This window comes from Caretta caretta, chromosome 6 (assembly GCF_965140235.1).
Source record: "Caretta caretta isolate rCarCar2 chromosome 6, rCarCar1.hap1, whole genome shotgun sequence".
NCBI lineage: Eukaryota > Metazoa > Chordata > Testudines > Cheloniidae > Caretta > Caretta caretta.
In genome coordinates, this window is record NC_134211.1 from 72,161,247 (window position 1) to 72,188,174 (window position 26,928).

Consider the following 26,928-nt stretch of genomic DNA (forward strand, 5'->3'; position numbering starts at 1 on the left):
TAATCTTTATTGATTTAAGGATAGCTGAATGGCACCCAGCAGCTCAGTATTATGATTCTATAAATGAATAACCTCTAAGGCTGCTTTATCAATACCAGCCTTTATGAAATGGACATATAGCTAACAAATATGTAGAAAGACTCTTTACCTGGGACCAGTCATACATGATATCAGCAGGAATTCCCGCAGTCCAGAGTTTTTGAACGATATTGATGGCTCTCGTCATTGACATCTGCCCAACACTCACAACCAACAGATCACAAGAGCCCATAGTAACCTGGAAGAAAAGTAGAAGTGAGAGGGGCAGTGAGAGCAACCAGAGCCTCTTTTCAGGTGTAAAAATGTTGATATTACTGGAGAACAAATACATTATTGTGCAGCTTTTCAAGCAAATTAGGCAGAGATTAGAATGGTTCATTATTAAGCATTTGTTTTAAATTAAGCTCTTCAGCAAATCTTACCCTGTTACAGAAAAAGCACTTGCAAAGCCTAAACCAGTGAGTTACCTGGCTTTACCTCCTCTCATTTAGCAGTGTTAATTTACCTCTTCACAAAGAAGGATTAAATATACATATTCTGCTGCTGAGTGAAATTGTTATATGATTTATGTAAGGAAGCCCATTTCATGACGAAAAGAAGGACTAGGGACAAAAATAAGATTTTTTTATTTTTTTTTTTTAAAGGGGGAGAACATGACTCAACATATGTGAAAACAGTTCCTTTCCCCTTTCACAGATATCATTGAATAAATTTCAAAAAGGAAAATTTTATGCCATTAAACAAGCCATGAACTACATTTCAGTTTACCAATTTTAAAAAAATCTATATAGATAGAAGCAAAGGAAAATGCACCATACCGTGAGGTTTGTCTGTTTTAGTACGGAATTATTTTGAGACAAAGCTGAACCTCTTAATATTTCTTGACTATCTCAGGCAACATACAGATTACTGAAATGACAGAAATACGAATGAAACAGGAACTGAAACTCACAGAGTCCTCCACACTGGAAACTGCAGCAGTTATTTTATCTATAGCTATACTGACTCCAACAGCAGAAGGAAGAGGTCCTACTGTTTGCGGCCCTCTGAACTGTGGAATCTGAAAAGACAAGAAATAATGCTTTTAGTACAGTATCAAAAAAGTATATGCTTTAAAAAAAAAAAAGTGAATTACACACACCAAATGATCATATCTGCCTCCAGCTGCAAGAATTTCAGGCACAGTTCTTTGTCTGCGTTTGATGTATGCTATAAATTGAAAGATGACTCCATTATGCTGTTGCACTTTGTAAACGAGTCCTAAATTTATAGACACCTGTAAAACAAAAATGAGTATTATGTCCTCACTAAGTCCTACACCAGTTCTAGTTACACAATTGTAGAGTATTAAAATGTACACATTAGTATATCATGAAAACTTAACATGGTTTCTCTGCTTTTGAGGACATTTAATGCTGCAATTAAAATATTGATCACTAAAGAGACAGAGTCAGCCAAAAAATCCGAGTGAGGAAAGAATGTCTTAAATCTAAAGCATCACAAGGGTTATGAACTACTGAAGATTTGTGTGTACGTCCCAAATAGCAAGCCTTTAGAGAAAATTAGATATTTCAATTGTTACCATTTGTATTTTAGAAACTTTTAAAATTTTCAAAATATAAAATTTTAAATTTTTCAAAGAATCCCCTAGTGCTCTCAGTCATATGTATGTCCAGAAAATTATTTTTCAGCTAAGAATGCAACTGAAATAGTCCAATTACACAGATTTAAGTATTCTTCAGCCGAAGGTCTCTTATCAACACATGCCCTATTCTGAGAGTGAGGATCTAAAAACAGGAGCCACTAGTGTTTACCACATACAGTACCACAATTTGATGGTGCTTTTTTCTGTTCTTCAAACTATCAATGGACTGGTCTTGAGGGAAAGGTTTATGAAGACAGAGCAGTTGTACAGAGCTATAAATCAATGAATTTATAATCCGACTGCTTTACAAACCTGAAGTTTTATACCAAGCTTCTTTAAGATACCCATGACTTCCTCCAGATCTTTCATGCCGTGCTTTACCAGCTGGGTGACACCAGTTTTTTGTTTTATCATTGCGTTTATCAACGGGCTTAAATCATTCAACTCTCCCTTCTGCTCAATAAATCTGTACAGTCGAGAAAGCTGAAAATATACACAGATACAATACCATACACATGCTTGAATAGAAGGGATATGAACAACAACATAGCATTTGGTTTGTTGTGCCTAAAGGTTTACCATTTATACTCGTTTTGCAATGCAGACTAATAATTCTGCTTAAGAATTTGGAGGAGGGAGTGAACACATGAGCATTCCTAGTCAGAGCATCAAAAAGTTGGCTTGTGAGAGATCTATGTCAACCCATTCTCTATATTCATTCACCTAACTTTGCATAATACTATTTAGCATCTCACACATTTTTCTTTTGGAAATCTCAGTCTACAATACTCCATTTACCCTTTGAACATCTGCATAATCTGAAACACAAATATTAAAAAAGGGGAGAAACCAAGAAAATAGTAACGCTGAAAAAGACTAGTTAGACCATTTCCAAAGAGGTATGACAGCAAAGAGATCAATGGCATTTCAGTTGCAAATGCAGTGGCATCATCTCTATAGAATGAATGGCATATTCTTAGCTGAGGTTTTAATGGATTTCATAGTAAATAAAGTACTATAGACTTATAACAATTTATAGGGAAATACAAATATAATGTGTCGTCTTGAACTACTTACGCTGTTTGATGACAGAGACAGATTACAAAATTTGGCTTCCACCTCTCTTTTTGTTAACTTTTCGGTCTAAAGTACAACAAAAAACACATTATATTGTAGCATATTTTTAGAAAATTCACTTGAGAAAAAAAGTTTACTGATTGTTTGAGATGAGAATTAATAATGCAGCTCCTTGGTTACTTTTTTTCCCCTTTGATGTACCCATCTTCAATCAATTGCTCTCTGAAATATCACTGTAAACAATGGCAAAATGTTTACTTGTCTCTCAGTGATTCCATATCTGGTTTGGTCATTTTACAGGTAAAAAGTCTATTTAAAACATAGCTTTTGCCTGAAAAAAATACAAACCTAACGCTAAACGGAAATATTACATGAAGTAAAAAAAAAACTATGGAAGTTCTTTGTTGGGATTTAAACATTCCTCTGCAGTGTTCACAAATGAAGCTGACTAGTCCATTTTTCTCTGATCAAACTGTGTGAAGTAAAAGCAAAATATAAAACAATAAAAATATATCTGAATACAATGTTTTCAGTTTTAACAATCTAGGATGTTTTTAGTCATATAAGTAAAGAATTCCCTCCCCCCCATTAATCTGTGTTTTAAGATAACAGTTCTCCTATAAGGAGATAGCAGAAAAAGCTTTAATACAAACTGATAATCTGGAATAATCCACCACTTTTAATATATGGTTTAAATACTCTGGTAAATTACCAAAGTATTATTACTCATATTTAAAGATGGATCTGTAATTAATGTGACACTTTACAGTTATTAAACTGATCTCTGCATGAGTCATTAATATCTTACCATTGCATCATACAGAATGATGTAGACTTGATTGAGTTTATCTTCTGGTATCCCACAGTGCAAGAGGATAGCTTTCAGTAAGGCAGTGTGGTTCAAGTAAATACTATAGTTTCTTTCCTAACAGAGGAAAAAATATCCTATGTTTTATTGGCATTCCAATATGTAAAATAGCTTTTCTTTTCTGTTTCTTATGACTAACTTTGAACGTCCCCATCACCTTAACTCCCGTCTGTGTACTACAGAACTGGCAGGATTTGTGCCATTTTGTGATACTTTTAATGTCAGGATTAAGAGACAAACTCTCAGTCACCTAAAAGAAGATAGCCATTATTTCAAACAGTGCTGTAACAATGTTCAATAGCATATACATTGCAAACAGATTGTTCATTGGAAGTGTACTTGAAAAAACTTTTTTCATTTACAGTTTATATTATACTGACCGAGTTTGCAAGTTTTATCAAAAGTCAAAACTTGGAAATATTTCGTGTGTTGCAAGGTGAGAAGGTCTTTTTCTGGTCATTGTTGCCTGCATATTTCCTTATTTACACAATTCCCTCTCTAATGAAACAGCTTTTTATGGTTAAAAAATAAAAAAGACAATGAAAAATGTCTATTGGTCAAGGAGGTAAGATGAGGGAACAACCTGTAGTACTGGAAATTCTTGGATGATTTCAGAAATAGTGTAGATTGTTTCTGCAATAGGTAAAAAGCTGTTTCCACTGGAAGCGATGATGTCAAATGCACATTCTAGGAGTTCTTTGGGGTGACAGCGGTCTAACTTCCGAGGTCTGTATACACGCTCTATACAATATCTACAAAAAACACCAAAGAAGGAATCAATACAATACATTCAGTGCTGTCATTTATTCAGTCATTGGTAGAAAGTTACATGTGCAACAGGTGAATATTAGTCCTATTTGGATGAGGCATAATTCCTCCCAGCCATTTTCTTACCTTTTCAAGTTTGATATATTATTTCTAGCTACAAATCTTGCAAAAGGAATCTGAAAACAAACAAAAAAAGTGGTTGAGACAAATATGCATAACTTCATTCTGACGTATGCTCCTCGGCTAATGCTTAATTATACATCATGCAGTTACATATTTATTCTCCCATCTGTAATAATGTCTCAGAAAATGTGTTTTTGTCACAGCTAAATGGTTCTAAGCATCTTTGGTGTATCTTTCAGGAAAACGGTGTTCACCCTTTTTGTGGGGGAGAACTGAGTTTCTCAGTTATGCTGATACAGGAGGTATGTATTGCAAAAGCGAGTATGCATCTTGGTGTACTAACCAAGATTGTTTGCATGCTGGTAATAAAACCCTATTTCCAGGAACACAGAAGGAGATGATCAGCTGCCATATTCAGTCAATGCTTCTGTAACCAATACATTTTAGGAAACCACTCATTCCAGCAAGAGATCAAAACTGTGGAGGCCCTTAGAGTATGGATAGCATTTAGTCTGATTCTTCCTTTAATTACACCAATGGTATCACACTGGTCTAAAACAGGGGTAACAGAGGCAGAATTAGACATTATAACTAGCACTATTGAAGGATGACACTCAAAAAGTCTTTAGCCTTTATACTTTTAAAAATTAGGGCTGTTGATTAATCACAGTTAACTCACACGATTTAACTCAAAAAAATTAATCGCAATTAAAAAAATTAATCACCATTAATCGCTCTGTTAAACAACACAATACCAATTGAAATTTATTAAATATTTTTGATGTTTTTCTACATTTTTAAATATATTGATTCATATTACAACAGAATATGAAGTGTACAGTGCTCACTTTATACTATTTTTGATTACAAATATTTGCGCTGTAAAAATAATAAAAGAAATAGTATTTTTCAATTCACCTTATACAAGTACTGTGTAGTGCAATCTCTTTATCGTGAAAGTGTAAGTTACAAATGTAGATTTTTTTAAACATAACTGCACTCAAAAACAAAACAATATAAAACTTTAGGGCCTACAAGTCCACTCAGTCCGACTTCTTGTTCAGCCAATCGCTAAGACAAACAAGCATGTTTACATTTACAGGAGATACTGCTGCCTGCTTCTTATTTACAATGTCACCTGAAACTGCGAACGTGTGTTCACATGGCACTTTTGTAGCCGGTATTGCAAGGTATTTACATGCCAGATATGATAACATTCATATGCCCTTCATGCTTCAGCCATCATTCCAGAGGACATGCTTCCATGCTGATGATGCTCATTAAAAAAAAAAAAAAAGTGTTACTTACATTTGTGACTGAACTTCTTGGGGGAGAATTGTAGGTCTCCTGTTCTGTTTTACCTGCATTTTGAATGCAGTTATTTTTTGTACATAATTCTACATTTGTAAGTTCAACTTTCACTATAAAGAGATTGCACTACAGCACTTGTATTAGGGGAATTGAAAAATACTATTTCTTTTGTTTTTTTACAGTGCAAATATTTGTAATCAAAAATAAATATAAAGTGAGCACTGTACACTTTGTATTCTGTATTGTAATTGAAATCAATATATTTGAAAATGTAGAAAACATCAAAAAATTAAATAAATGGTATTCTATTATTGTTTAACAGTGCGATTAATTGCAATAAATTTTTTTAATCGCTTGACAGCCCTACTAAAAATATAAACTGGAAATTGGGTACAAGGTACTTAAATATGTAACTGACAAGCTGAAAATCTGGTTAATAACTAAGGCTAAGATTTTGTCACAGTTATTTTTAGTAAAAGTCAGGGACAGGTCACAGGCAATAAACAAAAATTCAAGGAAGCCCATGACCTGTCACTGACTTTTACTAAAAACTGCTGTGACAAAATGGTGAGTGGGGAGTCCAGCACCCACCGCTGCTGCCGCTCAGGGTGGCTGGGAGCTGCAGGGGCCCCGCTGCCCGTGGAGGCCAGAGCTCCGGGACTGGCGACTGGGAGCTGAAGGGACCACCCGTGGGGCTAGGAGCTCTGAACTTTGGGGCCGCCCCCTGTGGCTGGGAGCTCCGGGGGCCCCTGCCATCTGCAGCGGCTCAGAACTACAGGGTCCCCTCGTGGTGGCTGGGAGCTCTGGAGGCCCCTCCTTGCTGCTGCTGGGAGCTCCCTGCAGTAGCTGAGAGCTGCAGGGCCCCACCGCAGCTTCGAGCTCCAGGGCTGGCGGCTGCGGCAGTCCCAGAAGCTGAGAGCTCTATGGCCCCTAGTTGACAGGTCCAGCCCTGTGGCCTAGGGGCTGAAGCAGAAAATGCCACGGAGGTCTCTGGAAATCACGGATTCCGTGACTTCTGTGACATAATCGTAGCCTTATTAATAACTATAAAGGAGTCAAAGATAGCAGAATGCTGTAGGTGAAGTAAAAGACCAGCTGTAGTCAAACAGTGCATGTTTTGTTGATCTAAGATGATTAGCAGCCTGGATTTTACATAGTAGATATTATGGTGAGAAAAAAAATGCACATGAATTTCTTGGAACTGTCATGTAGCCATGATACACAAAGACTAATAGGCATGGTATGCAAGACTTGGTGAAAAGTGAATACCTCCAGATGATAAACTATTCAAATAGTCTCAACAAGAAGCTGACCATTCTTGAGTAAAGACAAGACATTATCGCATGAGAGAAAGAGGGCTTGTAACTGGAAGGTGGGGACTGCACACAGACAATCTTGGGGATTCCACAGAGGAGCCTGTCTTTTCTGCTGTAACCTTCGCAGGCAAAGAGAGAGATTTATCCATAATATCTCAACCTACAGACAAGATAATCTTGTAATATGCTGTCACTTTAGGTTTAGTGCAGCTTCCTTTCGTATCAGTTTCTGTAAAACTACCAACAAAACCTTTTGTTTAAGCCAAACTGAACTGGGTATCTGATATCTCTGGAGCTGTGGCTGAAGAAAACAATCTGTGATCTCACTGGAGGCAGAGAAAGGTAAAGATAACTTGGTTGGCATACCAGTTCATCAGTACATACTGCAGTCATTCTCTGAAGCAGTACTACAGAATGTGCTTCCTGCAACTGAATGCAGTGGGTCTTTTTCCAGCTGACCAGAAGGAAAAAGGGGTTGTTGCTCTTTTCAGGAACACACTCTGCAACAGGGCTGCAGGGGTGGGAAGGAAGGGGAAAATTTACCTGGACAGAGCAGGGAGGAGCAGCAAGTGGTTGGATTAGGTGGGTGACACTGCTCAGAGGTGGGGGTATGTATATCCTAGAGAGTTCTGGAGAAGTCCCCTCTTGCAGCAGCTGGGCTGTGGGGAGGCATCCAAGCTAAATGTTGGTGCCTCTTCGTGGCAGGTGTCCACTGCAGGTACTTGTTACAGCAGGGACAGAGTTCTATGATAAACTGGCTTTGGAGGGGGATTTAGGAGAAGGCATCCCCTTAAGGGATGGAGGGTTGGGATTCCTAATGTCCGATACAGCAGGGAGACAACCCCTCTCTTTTCCAGCCCCCTTTCACACTCACAGGAGGGGAGGGTAGCAGGTTTCCAGAAATGGGCTGGGACCAGGCTGAGAAGGGGAAGGGCTGACAGCGGTCCTTCCAAATAAGCAGAAACAATTATGAAAATAATGATGTCCTTCACTGTATTCCCAGATATGTGAAGTTTGAATAAATTTTCAGCCTAATTAAACCACAGCCATTGCAGGGGTGCTGTACCAATTTGTATAGTGGGAGTGCTGAGAGTCACTGAACCAAACTGTAAACCCTGTATATGATGGAAACCACTTCAAGCCAGGGTGTGCAATAGTGCCCCTAGTTCCTATGATCCACTGCCTCCTGTCTTTCTCCTGCTGTGGCCAGGACAATGACTACTGAGAGCAGTTGTGAGTATATAGGAAGGTAAAATTACCAAATAGGTAACATAGGCAGCAGCCACATTAGGGCGATGGCAGTTACACACACAGTGTAAAAACAATAAGGAGTCCGGTGGCACCTTAAAGACTAACATGGCTACACCCTGATGATACTTGACACATAGTGTCGGCAGATTTCTGAAGAGGAAAGGAAGTGGGATGTTGTTATTCTCACTGGGTCACAAGTGCGAAGGAAGGGACTGTTAAAAAGTGAGTTACCAAGTGTTTTCCCTCACATGTGCATAAGTGAAAAAAAAAATCTACAACACCGTCATCCACTATATTTGTAGTGTAGCATTTTTTCTTAAATTTGTTTTTTTAAGAAGTGTTTAAGTATGGAAAAAGTAGCAATGTTTTTCAATATTCAGTGTACTGCCACTCTTTGAGTAGTTCATTTTTGTGACTGGTGTGATGCTGACACTTGGAGACAAATGCAGGCACAGTTCTGACTGGACACACTCCTTGGAGTTGTGGGTGAAATCAATTATGATGCAAAAAAGTAAAGCACACTTGCAAAGGTTACTTTTTTCGAGTGGCCATTTTTTCTATCCTCTATCATTTCTGGAAATGTCATCAACTCAGCGTAGAGGAGAAAGATTGGCAGTCAAGGAAAAAAGAAATAGACACTATACAATCAGATGCCTGAGTGTTGGGAGAAAGAAGTAGAAGACTGTGCCTAAAATTTGGTTAGTGAATGAAAGAATCATAGAAACTAAAACATTCCCCAAACCTACTAGCTTAAAGTATAAAGGGTATACCACTTACCCTGAGATCATAAGGAAGCATCAACAGCATCCCACTGTGATCCATGAAATATGAAGCTTCATTATGGTCATACAGTTTCCTATTTCTAGGCATTAGCAGTGGGGTATGCAGCTTGATAGCTCCTATGCAAAATTGGTAAAACACAATTCGAACAGAGGTCACACCCTCTTTTCAGAAGCGATTAAAAAGAAAAAAAAATCAAAACTCCCAAGTGTATAAGAATCTAAAAAGTAGTATTTGTTTAAAATCTGTTACCTTTTGAAATAGATTAATTTTGGGGTCTATGAATAAACTGATATACCTAAATGTTGCCTTTTTAATTTTTTTTCTTGGGGAGGGGGAGGAGAGGGAGAAGAGGTGTGTGAGGATAATTACAGAATCCCAAGACTAACTTCATACCCTAGACAGAATTCTGAAATCATCATCAGTTTTACCTCCCGCTTCAACCTCCAGCTTCCACAAAGGCTTACAAAAGGACAAGTAAGAGTCTCATTAAACTTGTCAATACTATTATATTTGTCAGGTATGGTTGCTGCTAAGGAAGGTGAGCTGAGGATCCTTCTTCCAAAGTACTGAAAGGCAAAGTCTAGGAATCTCACAGAGTGGCCCACATGGCAGCACAAAAGTTTACGGTTCAGTTGCTGGGCTAATGCTGTTAACACCTTTGTTTCTTTTTTTAAAGCCATCTTTAAAAATGGGTTATCAGAAAAAACAACTTTGTAAAATACTACTTTTTTCATTGTGTGTTTTTGAAGTCACAGCTGCTGCCTTTAATTACTAGAGTAATTTATATTATCTTTTTACTACTGGATGTCCATACAAATACAGGACATCCAGTTGGATTATTTTCTGACTCACATATAATCAATATTATTGTCAAGTTCCAATGAAGAATTTTTATTACTTGCTATAATACGTGAGTAAGAACAAACCCAGCTTGACTTTAAGATACCTGGATTAAGTCTGCAGGGCTAGAAGTTAGAAAATCTTTTCAACTGTAAATGAGCAAAGTTGATCTGGAAGTCAGAGAGACTTGGAACCTCACAGTACCTTTGTTACAGAGTGTGTGGCACATTTCAGATACATTACCTATCTCTAATCAGACCTATAGCCTATAAACCTTATAACAATATAAATACATCAAAACCTCCTTCCCTCCATCCTGAAAATATTTGTTTCAGCTCTAAAAATACTTTTGAGCAAATAAGTGTGTACCCATGAAAATCTGTACATGTTGATTCAGCTACAGCAAGTGTAAATATTAGAGATGTTTCCCGAAAACAGAATATTTTGTGAAAACCTTTAGATTTCTCCTGAATAGTCGGTTTAAGAAAATTTTCAAAAGTATGACATGCTTTAAATTTAAAAAAAACTGTAGCCATTTTTTTGTTTGGCTTAATGTGGTCTCATTTTCTGGTTGCCACTGACTGGTCAGTTTAGCCATATGATAAGAGCTGATCAATTTTTTCCCCATTTCAAATGTTTAAAAAATTCAATTTTTGCTTTCTGGAAATAATTTAATGGAAATTTCAACAAGCAATTGTTATAATGTGACTGAAAAGGTTTCAAAATTTTCCAACATTTGTATGGATTCTTCCCCTCCCCCCCATTTCTTTGAACTAGCCTTAGCAAGTTTTATCTATCACTGTCTTACTATGGTCTACATATTAACCTAAAATAATATTCATATAGAATTCCCTACCCTGAATAAGCTCTGAAGTATTGGTCATTATAACAAAATCATTTAGTTTAAATTCAAAGACAAAAGATTTACATGGACTAAGATTTGAAATCCTCATCATATTCCATTTATGGTAGATTAATAATTGAGATTTGAAACCAGTTTCTCTTTTGGAAGCCAAAATGAAGGTCAATGTTCTAAATACACATCTATCATCCCATGCAACCTTGGGATTAGTTTTTTAATAGTTAAAACATTTCCCCATCTTTCAAATCCATTCAATACCATTTTCTGAGTGAGGAAAAAACAAAAGGAACAATAACATCGGAACATAAACCTACCATGTCTTCTAAAGATCCGGCTGACAGTCTCACATACATGCTGCTGTATCTTCGCTGCTCGAATGGAAAAACTACCCTGAAAACAACCACCACCCCAAAATAAGGAGCACTTAAGTATATTCAGATACAGAAGACATCAACATATAAATCAAATGACCACAGCAAACCACAATGAGCACTGTATACAACATAATGTCCTTATTATTTTCACACATAATCAGTGTATAATGGGAATGTTAATAGTTAAAAAGTGCAACAAAAAGAAGGAAACAAAACACATTTAGAACAATCATTTTTAAGTGTTTTAGGATAACAGAGAAAATCTTGACTGCAGCCATTGAAAGTGATTGTCTGACAGGGTAGAAATGGCTGTTGCCCCAAAACAAGAATATTTTACTGACACTTAGATGTGAGTATCATGACTATTATAATAGCTAAGAGTAAGAAGCAATCATATGCACACAGGTTTATGGCCATTTGTTGCCATAGCCAAATTTAGTTTAATTCTTCACTAAGTATGTGAAACTCAAATGGGGAATAAGATATAAATTAGGTTGAAGACATCAGATCAATGGTATTAAATTATCAGGGACGCTAAGCACTGAGGTAAAACATTATGAAGCACGGGTTTTGAGCTGAGTCACATCTACATTTTCTTGGTTGGAGTTATTAAAAATCAATTTTAAACTAACTTTCAGCATGTCGCTGTCATAGGTGTAATCCATTGCTGGAGAGATGCGTTGTGAAAATATCTGGCCCATCATAGTCCGGTAAGCTTTCCCATCTACATTTGCTAAGGTATGATGAAGCACTTCATGAAGTTCCGATTCTTCCATCTGGGGTGGCGGGAGGTGTTCACTTTTTAACAGCTCCACAGCAGTTGGTCGTGCGGCAGGATCATGGCTCAACAGCCAAGTAATAACTGATCTCTACAAATTAAACCAAAATATATTACGAATTTAACTTCTGTTAGAAATATCTCATGATATGAATATCTCAGGAAGCATTATCAGTTACATTATCATGTCAGTAAGATACTCATGTATTGAAAAGTTTAGATACTATTTGAATCTTGTGAGAAAAACTATTCTTTCCTCACTAGTTCTGAATATCTTTAACTGGGATATCAACAGAGTAAGAATTCGATTATCCCTAAAAATGTATCCTCCCCCTGGCAAGACTCTTGGGACACTATGTAATGATTTCATAACAGACACAAAATGATGCAAAAACTCAATACAATGTAAAGTAAGATACTAAATACTATTAATTTATAGAAGATATACAGGTAAAAAACATGCAATAAGGATTTATAAAATACAGATATAAAAGCAGGAATCTTACTGGCTAATGAAGATTCCATTTGCTGGTTATTTAGTATAACTTCAAGTATTGGGATTCTTTTAGTAAAGTGCTGCAAAAAAATAAATAGGGATGGTGTCCCTATCCTCTGTTTGCTTGAAGCTGGGAATAGGCGATCACTTGATGATCACCTGTTCTGTTCATTCCCTCTGAAGCACCTGGCATTGGCCACTGTCAGAAGACAAGATACTGGGCTAGATGGACCTTTGGTCTGACCCAGTATGGCCATTCTTATGATGCTCTAACGAAGAGCCATATCACTGTTCAGCAGGGCAAAGCAGCCAGAAAGCTGGTGTTACTGGCTACCCAGGGACTCTCCTAATGTAAAGAAAATCTCCAAATGATGTACAGGAGAATATGGTATCTCTGCAGCACCCCACTCCTGGCCCATGGAGTAGAGGCATGGTTGAGAGAAATAAGCTATAAAAAAACTTAAGATAGCGTTTGAATCCACTAAGCTCCAGCTGTCCACAGCTGTCGGAGTGGGCCACTGGTGGTCAATGCCCCAGACACAACTTATAGCTATCATTTCACCTTACAAATCTTTTTTTCTACAATACATCCATTATGTTTGAAACGAAGAGTTTTCAAAGGGTTAAATTAATTGCTGTACAGTGTAGCTTCAGTTTGTCTGAGCCTAGAGTCAAAAGAGTCCTTCAGAGTTTAAAAGGTATGCCGATGAACTCTGCAGTTTGTTAATCCATTATGACTGCTCTCAGGAACTTTGTGTTTTAAATATATTTCAGTGTCAGTTGTATTAATTGCTTTAGCCTTTTGAGTTTTCTTTTTTACTTTGTTCCAGTGTCATGTGATGACTTGGCAGAGATTACTAATTTAAAATGAAGTGAAAAAATAATCATTAACATTTCTTAACAGAGAACACCTAATAATTAAAATGTCTATAAAATTACCTGCTTTTCATGTTTCACTTCATCAAAGTCTTTTGGAAATTCAATAGTAGGCTAAAAAAGATAAATATATTTGAATTAGAATAAGGACGCAAACTTGAGCAAGCTAGCCTTATTAAAACATGTATATATCAGAAACAGTAAGTCTACATATTTTTATTACTCAAAGCAAAAAAATTTAGTTAGCTGTTATAGTTAAGATTGCCAAGACAGTGTTCTATTATTATTCATAAGCATTTGTATGATGCTTTGTAACACACAGGATAAGAGTTTACAAAATACAACCATGGCCCCATACCCTCTGTGTGACAAGTTGCTGGGTGTGAACCAGGAAGGACTGATTGACCTCTTGATCTAAAAGCTTAAGCCTCTGATTCTTGTGCTTCCATTAACCTAGAGGCAACAGTTTACTCAAACCAAATACATAGTCCTGTCACTAGAAGGGGACAAATACCAACCACAATGGGTTAATGTGGTTTATACTAACCCCAATTTTCTTCACGTGACAATTACGTATTTTCCTCCATTTAGCTTACTATGAAAAAAACCTTCAAACATTTGGTTGCACCATAAAACATATTCTTAATATTTTGAATACTTTTTCCTTCTCTATTACTCAATGAAGTATTTGATGGAGACCTTCCCCTCCCACCTTCCCCAACATTTTTATACATACTTTTCTTAGTTGGCTGAGAACAAAGATCCTTTCTGATGCAGTACTCATGGGATGGTAAGACATCTCAAAGAATATTATACCCAGACTGAAAAGGTCAACTTTCTAGGGAAGAAAAAAATAAAGTAAGTAGTAAACCTAACTGCAAGAGATGTGTTTCTGATCCATGATGATAGTAACTTATCAGCAGACAAAAATGAACATATTTTCCATTCTATTCTAAGTACTTATATGGCCTCCATTACTACAGTACGTGAGTGCTTCACGATCTTTAATGTACTTTATCCTCACCACACTCTCATGAGGTAGGTAGGAAGTACATTTTATTTTGAAAACATTCCTATTTAGAAAATAATCTGCTTATACACAGCACCAAATATTTCTTCTCTCAAACAACACTTGTAAGAAAACAGGATCTTTGTTTATCTAAGAATTTATCTACTCTTGATACTTGTTCTCCATCTTAAGTCCCTAGAAGGAGCTGCATCTTGTCTTCCTTTGCAAGAGGGCTCTTCTGTGCTCTGAGAAGGACTTAGTTGCCCTCCCTCAAAAGAAAACGTCTGCTTTTTTTGTTCTCTTTTTATGTCGCTTTGTGTACAATTACACTGCTGCAGTCTGTTTTTGCCCAACCCTTTTAGCAATTATATTTTCACTTTCTCAAGCTAGTGGTTTGCCTATTCTTTAGCCTCATCATACATTCTCATAGTTTAGTCCTACTAAGTGAGTGATTAAAGTAGGCAAAGGACACAGTGCAAACCCATTTTTGGACATGTACATTTTTTCATATGTAGATAAGTCTAAAATGGAATTATGGGAAAGATATATTTCGCTGAAACCTATTTTGGTAACGAAGCATTTTCTAACTAGCATGACTAAAACTACAGACAACATCTCAAGAGGGACCAGTCATCTGCAGTTCTCACTAATTCCAGCAAAAGTTGCAGCACCTCTCAGAAAGTAGCCCTATAAAAGTTAGAGGATTTCAGCAAGTACTTTGGGGCTGCTTTTAAGAGATGATTTTTCACCACAGTACATTATTAACCCCCTCCTCAAAATCTTTTTTTTTTTTTGGAATATTGATAAATAGTCTTTCCTAATTCTCGAGGATTTTCCTTAATGAAAATACATCAGTTAATAAAATTGGCTAAATTTTGGGCAATGAGTCTATTTTGTCAAGCTTTTACAAAACCTAAGACAAACAGAAACGTTTCCATGAATTGTTTTTTTAATTGAAATATAAACACAATTTTTGAACAAATATTCTCCTGCAGTGTTTTAAACCCAAATGTGACAGCAGTGTGTGCAACTGCTTGTGAAACCAAGTCAAACATTTGGTAAAATTGTTAAAACACAAGTCAAACTGGCCAATCTATGTTTATTGTCTAATCTGAGAGAAATGCAAAAAAGTAAACAAACAAACACCAGTCTCTAAAAATGCCTATGCAGTGCACACTGCCAGCAATGCCACAAACCTGGCATGCGGCAGGAGGGCAGTTTCACCTTCAAGTTTCAAATACCAAGTGGAATTGATCATTATTGGATACTGATGCGTTAGGTCCAGAAAAATCATAAATTTGTAGTTATGCACTGAAATCATGGGGTTTTAACTGTGTGTAGGTAACCTGACACAGAAATGTCTATCTTTTAGTTAAATTTTCTAGTTTAGCATAAAAAACGCGCCAAAAAATCATACAACACTAGAAGTCTAGTAGATCAGTAAGTTGGGACCATTTTACCTCACTGAGAATCCCCCCTACCCCTCCAAATATAAGCTTCATCCTAACACTTGAGAGAGGTGTTACAATATACAGAATTATCTTTTCGGATTAAGAATGTGTATTATTACAAGATGAATGCTAATACTGCTATAGGTGAATCAGCTACACAGCAAAAAACAAAACAAAACACCACACCCCTGTGGCAGCGAGTCTCAGGCAGGTCAACTGACTTGGGCTCATGGGGCTCATGTGTGGGGCTAAAAATAGCAGTTTAGCTGTTCAGGTTTAGGCTGAAGCCTGGGCTCTGAGACTCTCCTGTCTCACCGGGTCTTGGAGCCCAGGCTCCAGCCCAAGTGGAAACATCTACACTGCTGTGTTTAGCCCCATAGTGTGAGCCTGAGTCAGTTGACGTGGGCTCTGAAACTGCCATGGTTTTTTTTCTGCTATATAGATATACCCACAGTGGCTGGCGAGGTTCAGTTTTCAGCCACAAAGTAAATTTTATTTAGTGGATAAAAATGGTTTTGGCAAAAATAGAGGCAAGGGAGAGACTCCAGAGGACTGGAAAAAGGACAAATATAGTGCCCAGCTATGAAACGGGAAATAAGGACAACCCAGGGAATTACAGACCTGTCAGCTTAACTTCAGTACCCAGAAAGATAATGGAGCAAATAATTAAATGAACACCTAAAAGATAATAAAGTGATAAGTAACAGTGAAAGTGGATTTGTCAAGAACAAATCATGTCAAACCAACCTAATATCCTTCTCTGACAAGTTAACAAGCCTTGTGAATGGGGGGAAGCGGTGGATGTGGTATATCTTGACTGAAGTAAGGTTTCTGATACTGTCTCACATGACCTTCTCATAAACAAACTAGGGAAATGCAACCTAGATGGAGCTACTGTAAGGTGGTTGCATAACTAGTTGGAAAACCATTCCCAGAGAGTAATCAGTGGTTCACAGTCAAGCTGGAAGGGCACATCGAATGGGATCCTGCAGGGATCAGTTCCATGTCTAGTTCTGTTCAATAACTTCATCAATGATTTAGATAATGGCATAGAGAGTACACGTAAAAAGTTTGCGGACGATACCAAGCTGGGAGTGGGGGCTTGCAAGTGCTTTGGAGGATAGAATTAAAATTCAAAATGATCTGGACAAACTGGAGAAATGGTCTGAAGTAAATAGGATGAAATTCAGTAAGAACAAATGCAAAGTACTCCACTTAGGAGCACATACAAATGGGAAATCACTGCCTAAGAAGGAGTCCTGCGAAAAGGGATCTGGGGGTCATAGTGGACCACAAGTTAAATATGAGTCAACAGTGTAACATTGTTGCAAAAAAAAAAAAAAAAAAAAAAAAGCAGCCATCATTCTGGGATGTATTAGCAGGAGTTTTGAAAGCAAGACACGAGAAGTACTTCTTCCACTCTACTCTGATTAGGCCTCAACTGGAGTATTGTGTCCAATTCTGGGCACCACATTTCAGGAGAGATGTGGACAAATTGGAGAAATTCCAGAGAAGAGCAACAAAAACGATTAAAAGTCTAAAAAACATGACTTATGAGAGAAGAGTGAAAAAATTGAGTTTGTTTAGTCTGGAGAAGAGAAGGCTGCGAGAGGACATGATAACAGTTTTTAAGTACACAAAAGGGTATTACAAGGAGGAGAGAAAAAATTATTCTCCTTAACCTCTGAAGATAGAACAAGAAGCAATTGGCTTAAATTGCAGCAACGGTGATTTAGATTGGACATTAGGAAAAACTTGCTAACTGTCAGGGTGGTTAAGCACTGTAATAAATTGGCCAGGGCGGTTGTGGAATCTCCATCACTGGATATTTTTATGAGCAGGTTAGACAAACACCTGTCAGGGATGGTCTAGATAATACTTAGTCCCGGTATGAGTGCAAGGGACTGGATTTACTGACCCCTTAAGGGCCTTTCCAATCCTACAATTCTATGATTCTCTGCAGTAACTTGAGTGAAAACAGAAATTAACTGAAATTCTGTTAACTGTGAATTTTGCAGAAAAGATATGATGAAATAATGCAATCTTTTTGAATGACAAACTTTAATAAGCTGCACCAAGCAAATTTAGCAAGACAAAATAGATATTTCTGTAGTCAACAAACAAGCGACAACAAATCTTACTTCTAAAGAGATTAATGTTTTTGAAGTGTCCCTAACTTTGACTAATGTCTTGATTGTATTAATATAATGAAGTTACCCAAATAATCACATTACAAATGGGTACTGTGCACATTTTAAAAAATTACTGTACATGTAAGGACCTGTGGCATTTTAAACCTTTACAGTTAAATCACTGGACAGTCTATGGATGGTCAGATCTTACTTACAACAGGTGAAGATCATATATTATGCAACTCAAAATAGAAGCCTCTACTGCTATTCTCTCAAAATGCCCTGGTATTAAGTCCTATTAATATTACCTGATTATATGAAGATTTAGTATTTCCTTGGACCTCAGGGCTCACATATAGTGCAGTGCCAACCATACCTGTCAAATTATCTGTATGGATATAAAAGAGTTACTAGTTTCACAGAGCCTGCTAGTGGACTACAGCATCTAATGGTTAAGAAAATGCAGCTTTAAAAAAAAAACAAAAACAAAAAAACCACACCTCTTCTTTAAATAGGAATTCAGTCTTTGTGAAAGTTGAAGAGTGAAATATCCTACATATTTACAGACAAAACAGGCACAACTTGGACATGTCTCCTTCTTGTATGCTAATCACCCTGTCTTTATAGGATTCCATTATGATACTTTTCAGAGTAGCAGCCGTGTTAGTCTGTATTCACAAAAAGAAAAGGAGTACTTGTGGCACTTTAGAGACTAACAAATTTATTTGAGCATAAGCTTTCGTGAGCTACAGCTCACTTCATCAGATGCGTTCAGTGGAATGCATCCGATGAAGTGAGCTGTAGCTCACGAAAGCTAATGCTCACATAAATTCATTATGATACTGTGACACAGTATGTTAATACTAAGACTAGAGTCACAACCAAATTAAACTACCATTATATTCATCCTCAACATATTTGCAAGATAGATCAAATGAGAATGTATAAAGAGTCCCCGCAAACACATACACACACTCTGTGAAGGTTTGTACCACTGAAGTCTTGCAAAAGTCCTGCATGGGTGGGGAAGGATCGGAGAAAGTACAAGCAGAGTGTCCACACAGGAATCTCTGCAACCCATGCAGATCAGAGATGGGATCTGCCCTTACCTATAGAGTTAGACTGAGAGAGAGAGTGAATTCACTTTTATGTAGCTCAAGTGGCAATGACCTCCTGGCAAAGAGGATATGGAACGACAACAGCTGCTATTCCAGCTCATAGCATGGAGTAGAGGCAGACATCCCTGCCCAAAGCCAGATGATTTGGAAACTTATATACACACACCCTCCCCCCCCAAGGGCTTTTTGTGGTTCAAAATAAAATAAATAAATAAAATTTGAATATAGAAGGGGCCTTTTGCTTTGCATAGGAGAGGGGCGGATTTCACTCCATTTGGGTATAGAAAGCAAGACTGTTGGATGTATGATTTTTCTTGGCACCAGTTAGAGTAAACAATATTTTTTGCACTTACCTGAAGTGTCAGACTTGGCCAGATGGTTTCCTGAATGATCTTCTCCTTGTTTAGTGTCCGCCTGAAACAGAAAAGTAAACACACACAAAGGTCAGATATTTTATAATTTTCATGATTGCAATGAATGTAGTGACTTAACTGAAAAGACTTCTTCAGAATAAAGCATTTTCACCGTTTATTAGCCTCTATTCACAAATCTAAATACAAGTCTAACTTTTGGCACCCAAGTTTAAATTTTTGGCTTAAACTTCTAAAGATCAAATACCACAATTCTAGACAACACTTTAATCAATTAATGAGTGTGAAATGCATTTAACCCTTTGGCATATGTATGTGTAAACACAGAAAATGTTTTATACAATTTATAGTCCTACACTAGAATATGCAATAGTGAAAATGATAAAGGAATTATGGACTGCACATTTAAATCTGCTGAACAACGTTAGGTTTTATTGACATTTTTCTTTTATATGTTACTCCCATACCAAATTTAAATTATTTCATTCACTTTCTATAATGGCCTAGATGATGTGTTACCAAGCTTAATTTTACGTAATACTTACTGCATATGCTGGGTGATCTGTAGCTAAACCAAAATCACCAATCTTCACATGATCATCAAAATCTAAAAAAATGTTCACAGGCTTCAAATCTCTGTGAATCATTCCCTGTTAACATAGTAAAAAAATGTTTGAATCAGAGGGGTTGAGAGAAAAATTCCTTCCAGGCTATAAAACAGTATCAGAAAGGGACCCCCTTTTTGGTTCTGTATACAGTACCAACCCATTCCACTAATTCACCAGTGATTGATAATGGGAAAATATTTGAAGGGGGTAGCCCAACAGCTAAAAATAATTTTAAGTGACAATATATACCCAATAAAGTATTTTAAAACTAACTAAATTGTGGTAATAAAAAAACACATCTAGAACAATTTAAAAACACCAGTGCAGATTTATGATACACTATTCCAGAACCTTATAAAAACGGGCGTGAAACAAGAAAAATCATTGTATAGATCTGACAGTTGCTAACAAGTGTAGATACTGTAACATTCACTAACCTTCTCATGGATGTAAGCTAATCCATCCAAAATCTCTCGGAAAAGTCTCCAAAGCCGACTAGTATCTTCATACAATCCCTGATCAATAGTGTCCCGTAATGTGCTCTTTTCACAATACTCCATCTTCAGACACAAGGAAAGAGAGAGATGGTTGTAGTTAATAAAAAAAATTGTCAGAAGATTTCCTCTGTCAATATGTTAATACTCAGCTCTGTACTACAACCAAAAATGGTCAAGAGCAACTTGTAAACACCATATCTCCATAACTGTGTAGTCCAACAATCTGGAATTTTCTGTGAGAAGTATTTCTACTAGAAAACAACTGTATTGTCATCTATGGATATTATCACATAATATTCATTCCTGTACTAACAGAAACTTAAAAACCAATCCCTCCCTGACCTTTAATTTAAAAGAAAAAAAAAATCCAGTGGAACTCTAGTCTAGAAAAAATGCTAGTTTAAAATTGGCTTTTAAAATATTTCTGGGTTGATTTTGCTTAGGTCTTTAATTGCTTGTATTAAAATAGTGTATATCTATGTAAATACATGCAGGAACTGCCATACCAGAGAAGACCAGAAGTCCATCTAGTACAGTATCCTGCCTTCAACAGTGGCCAGCATCAGATGCCTAGAGAAAGGTGGAAGTAGGATAATCTGCCTCTCAGGGAAATCTCCTCCTAACCCTTAACAACTACAGATTGTCTTACGCACTGAAGCATGAGGCTTTTAGCACTTTCAAAAAACTCAGTTTTTGGATTTACTATTATAACTGTATAATAGTTTTCTAATTATTACATTTTCTTAATTAACTAAGCACATAATGCGGTAGCTTTGAAGAGAACACTTAACAGTTCACATTTATGAAATCTGATTTTCATCTTTGGAAGTGAAAGTGAACATAGTATGTTCCAATCCCATACTGGGATCCAAGTTAATCCATACAGCAGTTGTGGTACAAAGGGGGATATTGTGATTAGACATTAAACAGAGACCCTTTTTGTCAGCCTAATTAGAAATTAAATATTCCCAAATGCTTTCCATCCTTCCAAAAACTAGGGGATAACCCTCATGCCCTGGTTAACATTCCCTCCATTTAACTGATCTAATGTTCAAGGTGGTGGGCAAGACACTGCTGAACGTCCAATGGCTGTTTTGTTTGCTGGCATAGATACTGGTACTACAGTGACTAACTTACTGCTTTGTAAAGCCCCTTAACCTAGTGATTCCTTAACTGTGGTCCTTGTAGAGCTGACTGGTTCCATGATTCTATTGCTCCTTGTTCTCATCTACTAAATCACATGACAAGAAGCTAAAAAATATATCAGATGCTTTCCTAATATTTTTCAATGTAAGCAATTGCTTGTGATGAGGCTGCTTTTTAAAAATCCTGCTAAAAGTTGATCATCATTCTTTAAAAATAAGGAGGCAGAGTTGTCCCAGGCATCCAAGAATTAAGCTTCTTTTGTACCACTCTTAAGTATGTGGCAAGGGGTTGTCCCCACTCTCATCTCATCACAGATAACAGCAACAACTTCAAGTGGGAGTGTTCAGCTCTACTTCATGAGGGGTCATCTTTCTTCCCAGCATATGCCCCATGTATCCCTTTCCCATCAATCAGGGCAGGGCAAATCACTACTAGTGAAGATGGCAAGCAAAAGTGATGTCACACTGACTAGTGGTGGAAATTGTTCCCGCTCTTTGATTATTAAGTGCTACATAGGCAGGGCTTTCCAGTTCCAATGACCACAGACTTCAGTTGGCTCCTTTCAGTGTAGACAAAGACTTTAAAAAGTCAACATATTATATTTATGTCAACTGGTTCGTTGTATTTCACATTCTTTTTTCCATAATAAGAATACATACGTTCATTGGCCAAACCTTTTTAAAAAACATCCTAGTTTTATATACTAAAGAAACATTAATCTTCAGAGTTTCATTTCAGCAATCTGATTCTGCTTGGTTACTTGTGCAGCTACACAGAGAAAGCAATTAATTTGTGTTTACACAGTGTATGGTTTATCTAATAACCTTGCTATTCTCCATAACCAAATACCACCCACACCAGCTGTCTAACCTGAATGAACAGACAGTGTACTGTCTGAACCACTGAAGTGCAGTCTTCTTTACTGTGACTATTCTTTTGATGGCATTCTTCATCCTATACCACAGAAACAAACAAAAAACAGTTAAGCTAACACAGAGTGGTCCAGTTCCTTAATCATCAAATCATTTTCGGATGGCCAAAATACATTCTTGCATTGTGACTTTCTGTAGCTGAATTTTGAGCATAGTAAGACAGGAAGAAGTGTCGTACGTTATCTATCCATTAACACTGCTTCATTTTCAAAATATTAATGAATATTCTTATTATTACCAAGTAATAGAGAAAGGGTACACAGTGGAATATCTCTATTTAATCTGAACCTCAAACTACCTTATCTTGTAAAAAAATTATTTGTGGAAAATAAGCATGGATAATATACTTAGAAAAGTATAATGTTACTATACAGTTCAGTGAACTATAACATAAAACTAATAAATATATTAAAAAAATCCAACCAAAAGTCTATACTTTAGTGACCAAAATGCATTGCACTGGAGTCTGTTTTTTTAACCATATCAAAGTTAGAGACTGAAAGCTATATTGATACAAGATGTCCACAGTGCCAAAAGAGCACAAACAGAAGGAGGAAAGAGTGATAGATTTAAGGTCATATATCTTGTCAACCATTAGAACTAGAGACATATGCTGTCTGCTACAAAATAACTGGGAACATCAGCTTTTTAGTGACACTCCAGTGATATGCTGTAATGATTTCATGCAAGTGGTGAGGGGTTGGACCTTAAAAAAAAAAAAAAACAACCCCCCCCCCACATTATTCTGATTAATATCCTCTTTTCCCCCATTTCAATTGTTAAATTAAGAACTACTAGAACTATCATAAAAAAATCTTTGATTTATACCATCTAAAAGCAGCTCAGCATCCCAGCTTTCAAATGATATAAAGCATTCATTTTTAATTTTGGCAGCCAGAGATCAGCTACTAAAATTATGTGAATACTAAAACTCTGAACTTGCAAGTCCATGCTCATGAGTTTACAAAGGAGTAATCTCACTTAACTCAATGAAAATAGGAGTCCTGATTCCCAGTTTCCATCAATAAGCAAGAGGCCATTTTCTCTTTATTTTATTATTGCTACAATACACTTTGGTTGCGTGTAGTGTATGCTTTCAGGGAAGATCTCCAAAAGGTGTCCCTATATATCGAAGAGCCAGACTGATCTTTATGATTGATCTGCGGTTTGTAAATATATATTCCTACCTCCAAATGTTACTTTATCCCCTTTGTTCTTCCAGTACTTAGTAATTTTATATTTACCAGAGTAGGACTTTTACTGTTTTCATCCTCATTATCAAAAATTATATCGCTGTCAGAATCTGCAGCTGGTCTGTTTAGGAAAAAAGAAAAAAGTTGTATTTGTAATTAATACATTTACCATCCCTTTTGCAAGGATATTAGTATGTTATTTATCTAAACATAGAAATTCTGAGTTTAGAGTGGAGAGAGATTACATTCATGACAAAAAACTGCACCCAAACTGTGCAGTTAAATGCAGCAAAAATATTTATTGACAGATCATCATATCTCCAAGTTACTACAAGGGAGACAAGCATTTCCAACCATATATTTTATTTCTGCTCCTCTTAGGCAGATTTTATTTATATTTCAGAAATGTGTCCCCAGAAAATCATGTCCCATCACTGACAAAAAATATAGTGGAGGAACACACCCCAGCTACTTTTCTTACTTGAGGTCAGATGATTTTATCTTACTCTCAGTCTCTTATTTGTCCTGCTACTTTCCTGGCATCGGATTTGACTTTTCTGGAGCCACTGCTTTTTGTCTGTGCCCAACAAGTAGCATTGTCTTTGATACAGGATAAAACTATCATATGGCCTGATCCTGCAAATGCATCAAGGGGACTACTCACGCGAGTGACTTTACTCTCATTCATGCTTGCAGGATTAAGCACTTGATTCTCCCTTTGCTTTTGTCTTCCAGTGTCTTATGCTGGTAGCACTGCTAATGATTTCTCCTGGACAGCATATCAGGCTTTTGTCCGGTAGAGGAAAAAATGTGCACTAGAGCAGGACTGAGCAATCTTATCTCCCAAAATAACCCCATTTATAAAAACGCTTAAGGCTGAACTTTCCACCCTCCCCCAATGCAAGCTGTCACTGATCTATTGTAAATTTTGCTCATCGCGGCTATTTAGCTGCCAAATAAAGTATTATGCAAAATATTAAAATGTTCATTTGGAATAGCACAACATTATGGATAAATGTTATTTGCCAGACAGATTTGGGATGTAAAAGGGAGATCAGAATTTGGACTTGACAATTTTCTTCCTAATGCTAAAGCCTACTTACAAGAATGACTGTGAAAACACTCCTCCACCATCATCATCTTCATCACTGGACTCCTGATCAGCTCCACTAAATTTGGTGCTAGAAGATCTCTCACAAGAGGTGCTCCACTCAACTGAACTTGTCAAAACAGGGGGAGGGGCATTGGCTTCCACATCATCTGTTGATTCTTCTTCATTCTTCCCATTCAGATCTAACTTAGCAGATGCTTTTTTCCCTTCTGTAGTTTCTGATGTTGAGGTACTGGGAGGGGGCTTTTCATGTCTTTCTATCCAAGCATTGTAATACCTCACAATATTCTCATGATTCAGACGAGAAAGCAATGTTACTTCGCCTTTAATTCTCCGGAACTGCTTGCTGGCAGGATTTATGTGAATACGTTTCACAGCATAGTAGCAGCCATCAAGTTTGTTTTGTACCTGCGAATTAAAATAAATCTAACCTTACAGGACTGTTAGTTCCTTCACAGTTGGAGCTCCTGAAAGGTGACAGAGTGACAGCACTGAAGAAGTCCCCCATTTATCTGTGAAACAAATGCAACCGCAGTGTAAGCCTCCCCACACTGCCTCACCAGTATACCTCTACCCTGACCCTAAGGATTAGAGCAAAAGTGTAGTTAGGCCTATTCAATTATTGGCCTCTACTTAGGGCTATCAGTAAGGATACCAATTCTCATGAGAGTTCCACATACTTCAAAAATAAAATACACATAACATTTAATATACATTTCATGGAAAAAATGCATACACAAAAATGGTTCTATAAAACGAAGGGGAATGACTTTCCATACTGAACCTTGATGACTGCTCCAAAAGCCCCTTTGCCAAGTAGCTGTAACTCTTCAAACTCATTGTAGTAACGTGAAAATTGCCTCTGTGTTTCTGTGAAGAATGTAGCACTAGGTACGGGACTGCTGGCGATAACAGTCTCAATGTAATCTATTCCTGCTGAATCTGAAACAAAAGTAACAGTTGACCATAGTACAGAGTGTGGAAAAAAGCAATGCAATGTTAACCAATCATCAGAAGAAATAATGACACATACTTTAAAGAACCATGATCAAGTATGACAGGATGGCAGATTAAGACCTGGAATGTAGGGCTTTTCTGTTGGGTTATCCTAGGCTCAGCTACTAAAACCCTGCATTAAAGTTCAGGGTAATTACTAATGAATCATGCCGCTAGATAAGCAAAATTAGCTCCAACAATAACAGAAAGGGTTTGGAAAAAAGTGTCTTTGAGCCAGAGGAGGGAAATCCTAGGAACAACCTTGCTCAGGAGAAAGTTTAGGCTAAGGTTTTACATTGTTATTGTTTCTGAATTACCAGTAAAGCCAGACTCCAGGAAGGGGGCTGGACTGGACACTAACTCAGGGTCAGTGTGTTCTGTTGAAGGTGGGGTACAAACTGAGCCAGTTCACACCAAGTAACCACAAAACAAAGATACTGTGGTCTTTATCTTTTAAAATATTGTATACAAATAAACACAGGTTCTTGATATTCCTACAGCTCAAGCTACCTGCATGCACCTAATTTTATATATGCATTTGTGTTTACCTTCCCATCATTAATTACTTAATGCCAGGGTATAGCAGAAGAGACTGAATTCTTTACCATCTGGATTTTCTTCCACTACAGGTATTTTCATTTGCGGAGGGTTTATAAAACTGTGTTGTAACAACTGCTGAGGACTCCATCTTTCCTTATCTTCCAAGCAAACACATCTAGAAACCAACCAGAAACAAACCTTTTTTCACAAAACTATATATGGGCTCTAAACTACCAGAGAGCTTCCCTACATTTTAGAAACAGGAAAGGAAATACAATTACCACCGTTTTACAGATAGAGAATAGAGGCACAAAGAGACTAAGTGATTTGCCCAAGGTCACACAGGAAGGCTGGGGTGGCACACGGAACTGAATCCACATCTCCAGAGTCCCAGGCTAATGCCCAAAGCACTGGACC

General features: G+C 37.1%; 1 protein-coding gene across 1 annotated transcript in view; it reads right to left on the reverse strand.

Annotated features, from left to right (window-relative positions):
• EIF2AK4 (eukaryotic translation initiation factor 2 alpha kinase 4) overlaps positions 1–26,928 on the reverse strand; it is a 74,548-nt gene that overhangs the window by 11,683 nt on the left and 35,937 nt on the right. The window contains exons 10-31 of the mRNA XM_048853578.2: positions 26,577–26,686; positions 25,760–25,917; positions 24,968–25,383; positions 23,916–23,985; positions 22,610–22,693; positions 20,534–20,656; positions 20,034–20,138; positions 19,471–19,531; positions 18,308–18,387; positions 14,144–14,245; positions 13,471–13,521; positions 11,890–12,126; positions 11,198–11,273; positions 9,176–9,297; positions 4,524–4,573; positions 4,213–4,381; positions 3,570–3,686; positions 2,762–2,827; positions 1,997–2,167; positions 1,181–1,315; positions 992–1,099; positions 149–277 (exon numbers count right to left, since the gene is read on the reverse strand). Coding sequence (XP_048709535.1) covers positions 149–277; positions 992–1,099; positions 1,181–1,315; positions 1,997–2,167; positions 2,762–2,827; positions 3,570–3,686; positions 4,213–4,381; positions 4,524–4,573; positions 9,176–9,297; positions 11,198–11,273; positions 11,890–12,126; positions 13,471–13,521; positions 14,144–14,245; positions 18,308–18,387; positions 19,471–19,531; positions 20,034–20,138; positions 20,534–20,656; positions 22,610–22,693; positions 23,916–23,985; positions 24,968–25,383; positions 25,760–25,917; positions 26,577–26,686 — 2,740 coding nt within the window. The remainder of the gene's footprint in view (positions 1–148; positions 278–991; positions 1,100–1,180; positions 1,316–1,996; positions 2,168–2,761; positions 2,828–3,569; positions 3,687–4,212; positions 4,382–4,523; positions 4,574–9,175; positions 9,298–11,197; positions 11,274–11,889; positions 12,127–13,470; positions 13,522–14,143; positions 14,246–18,307; positions 18,388–19,470; positions 19,532–20,033; positions 20,139–20,533; positions 20,657–22,609; positions 22,694–23,915; positions 23,986–24,967; positions 25,384–25,759; positions 25,918–26,576; positions 26,687–26,928) is intronic.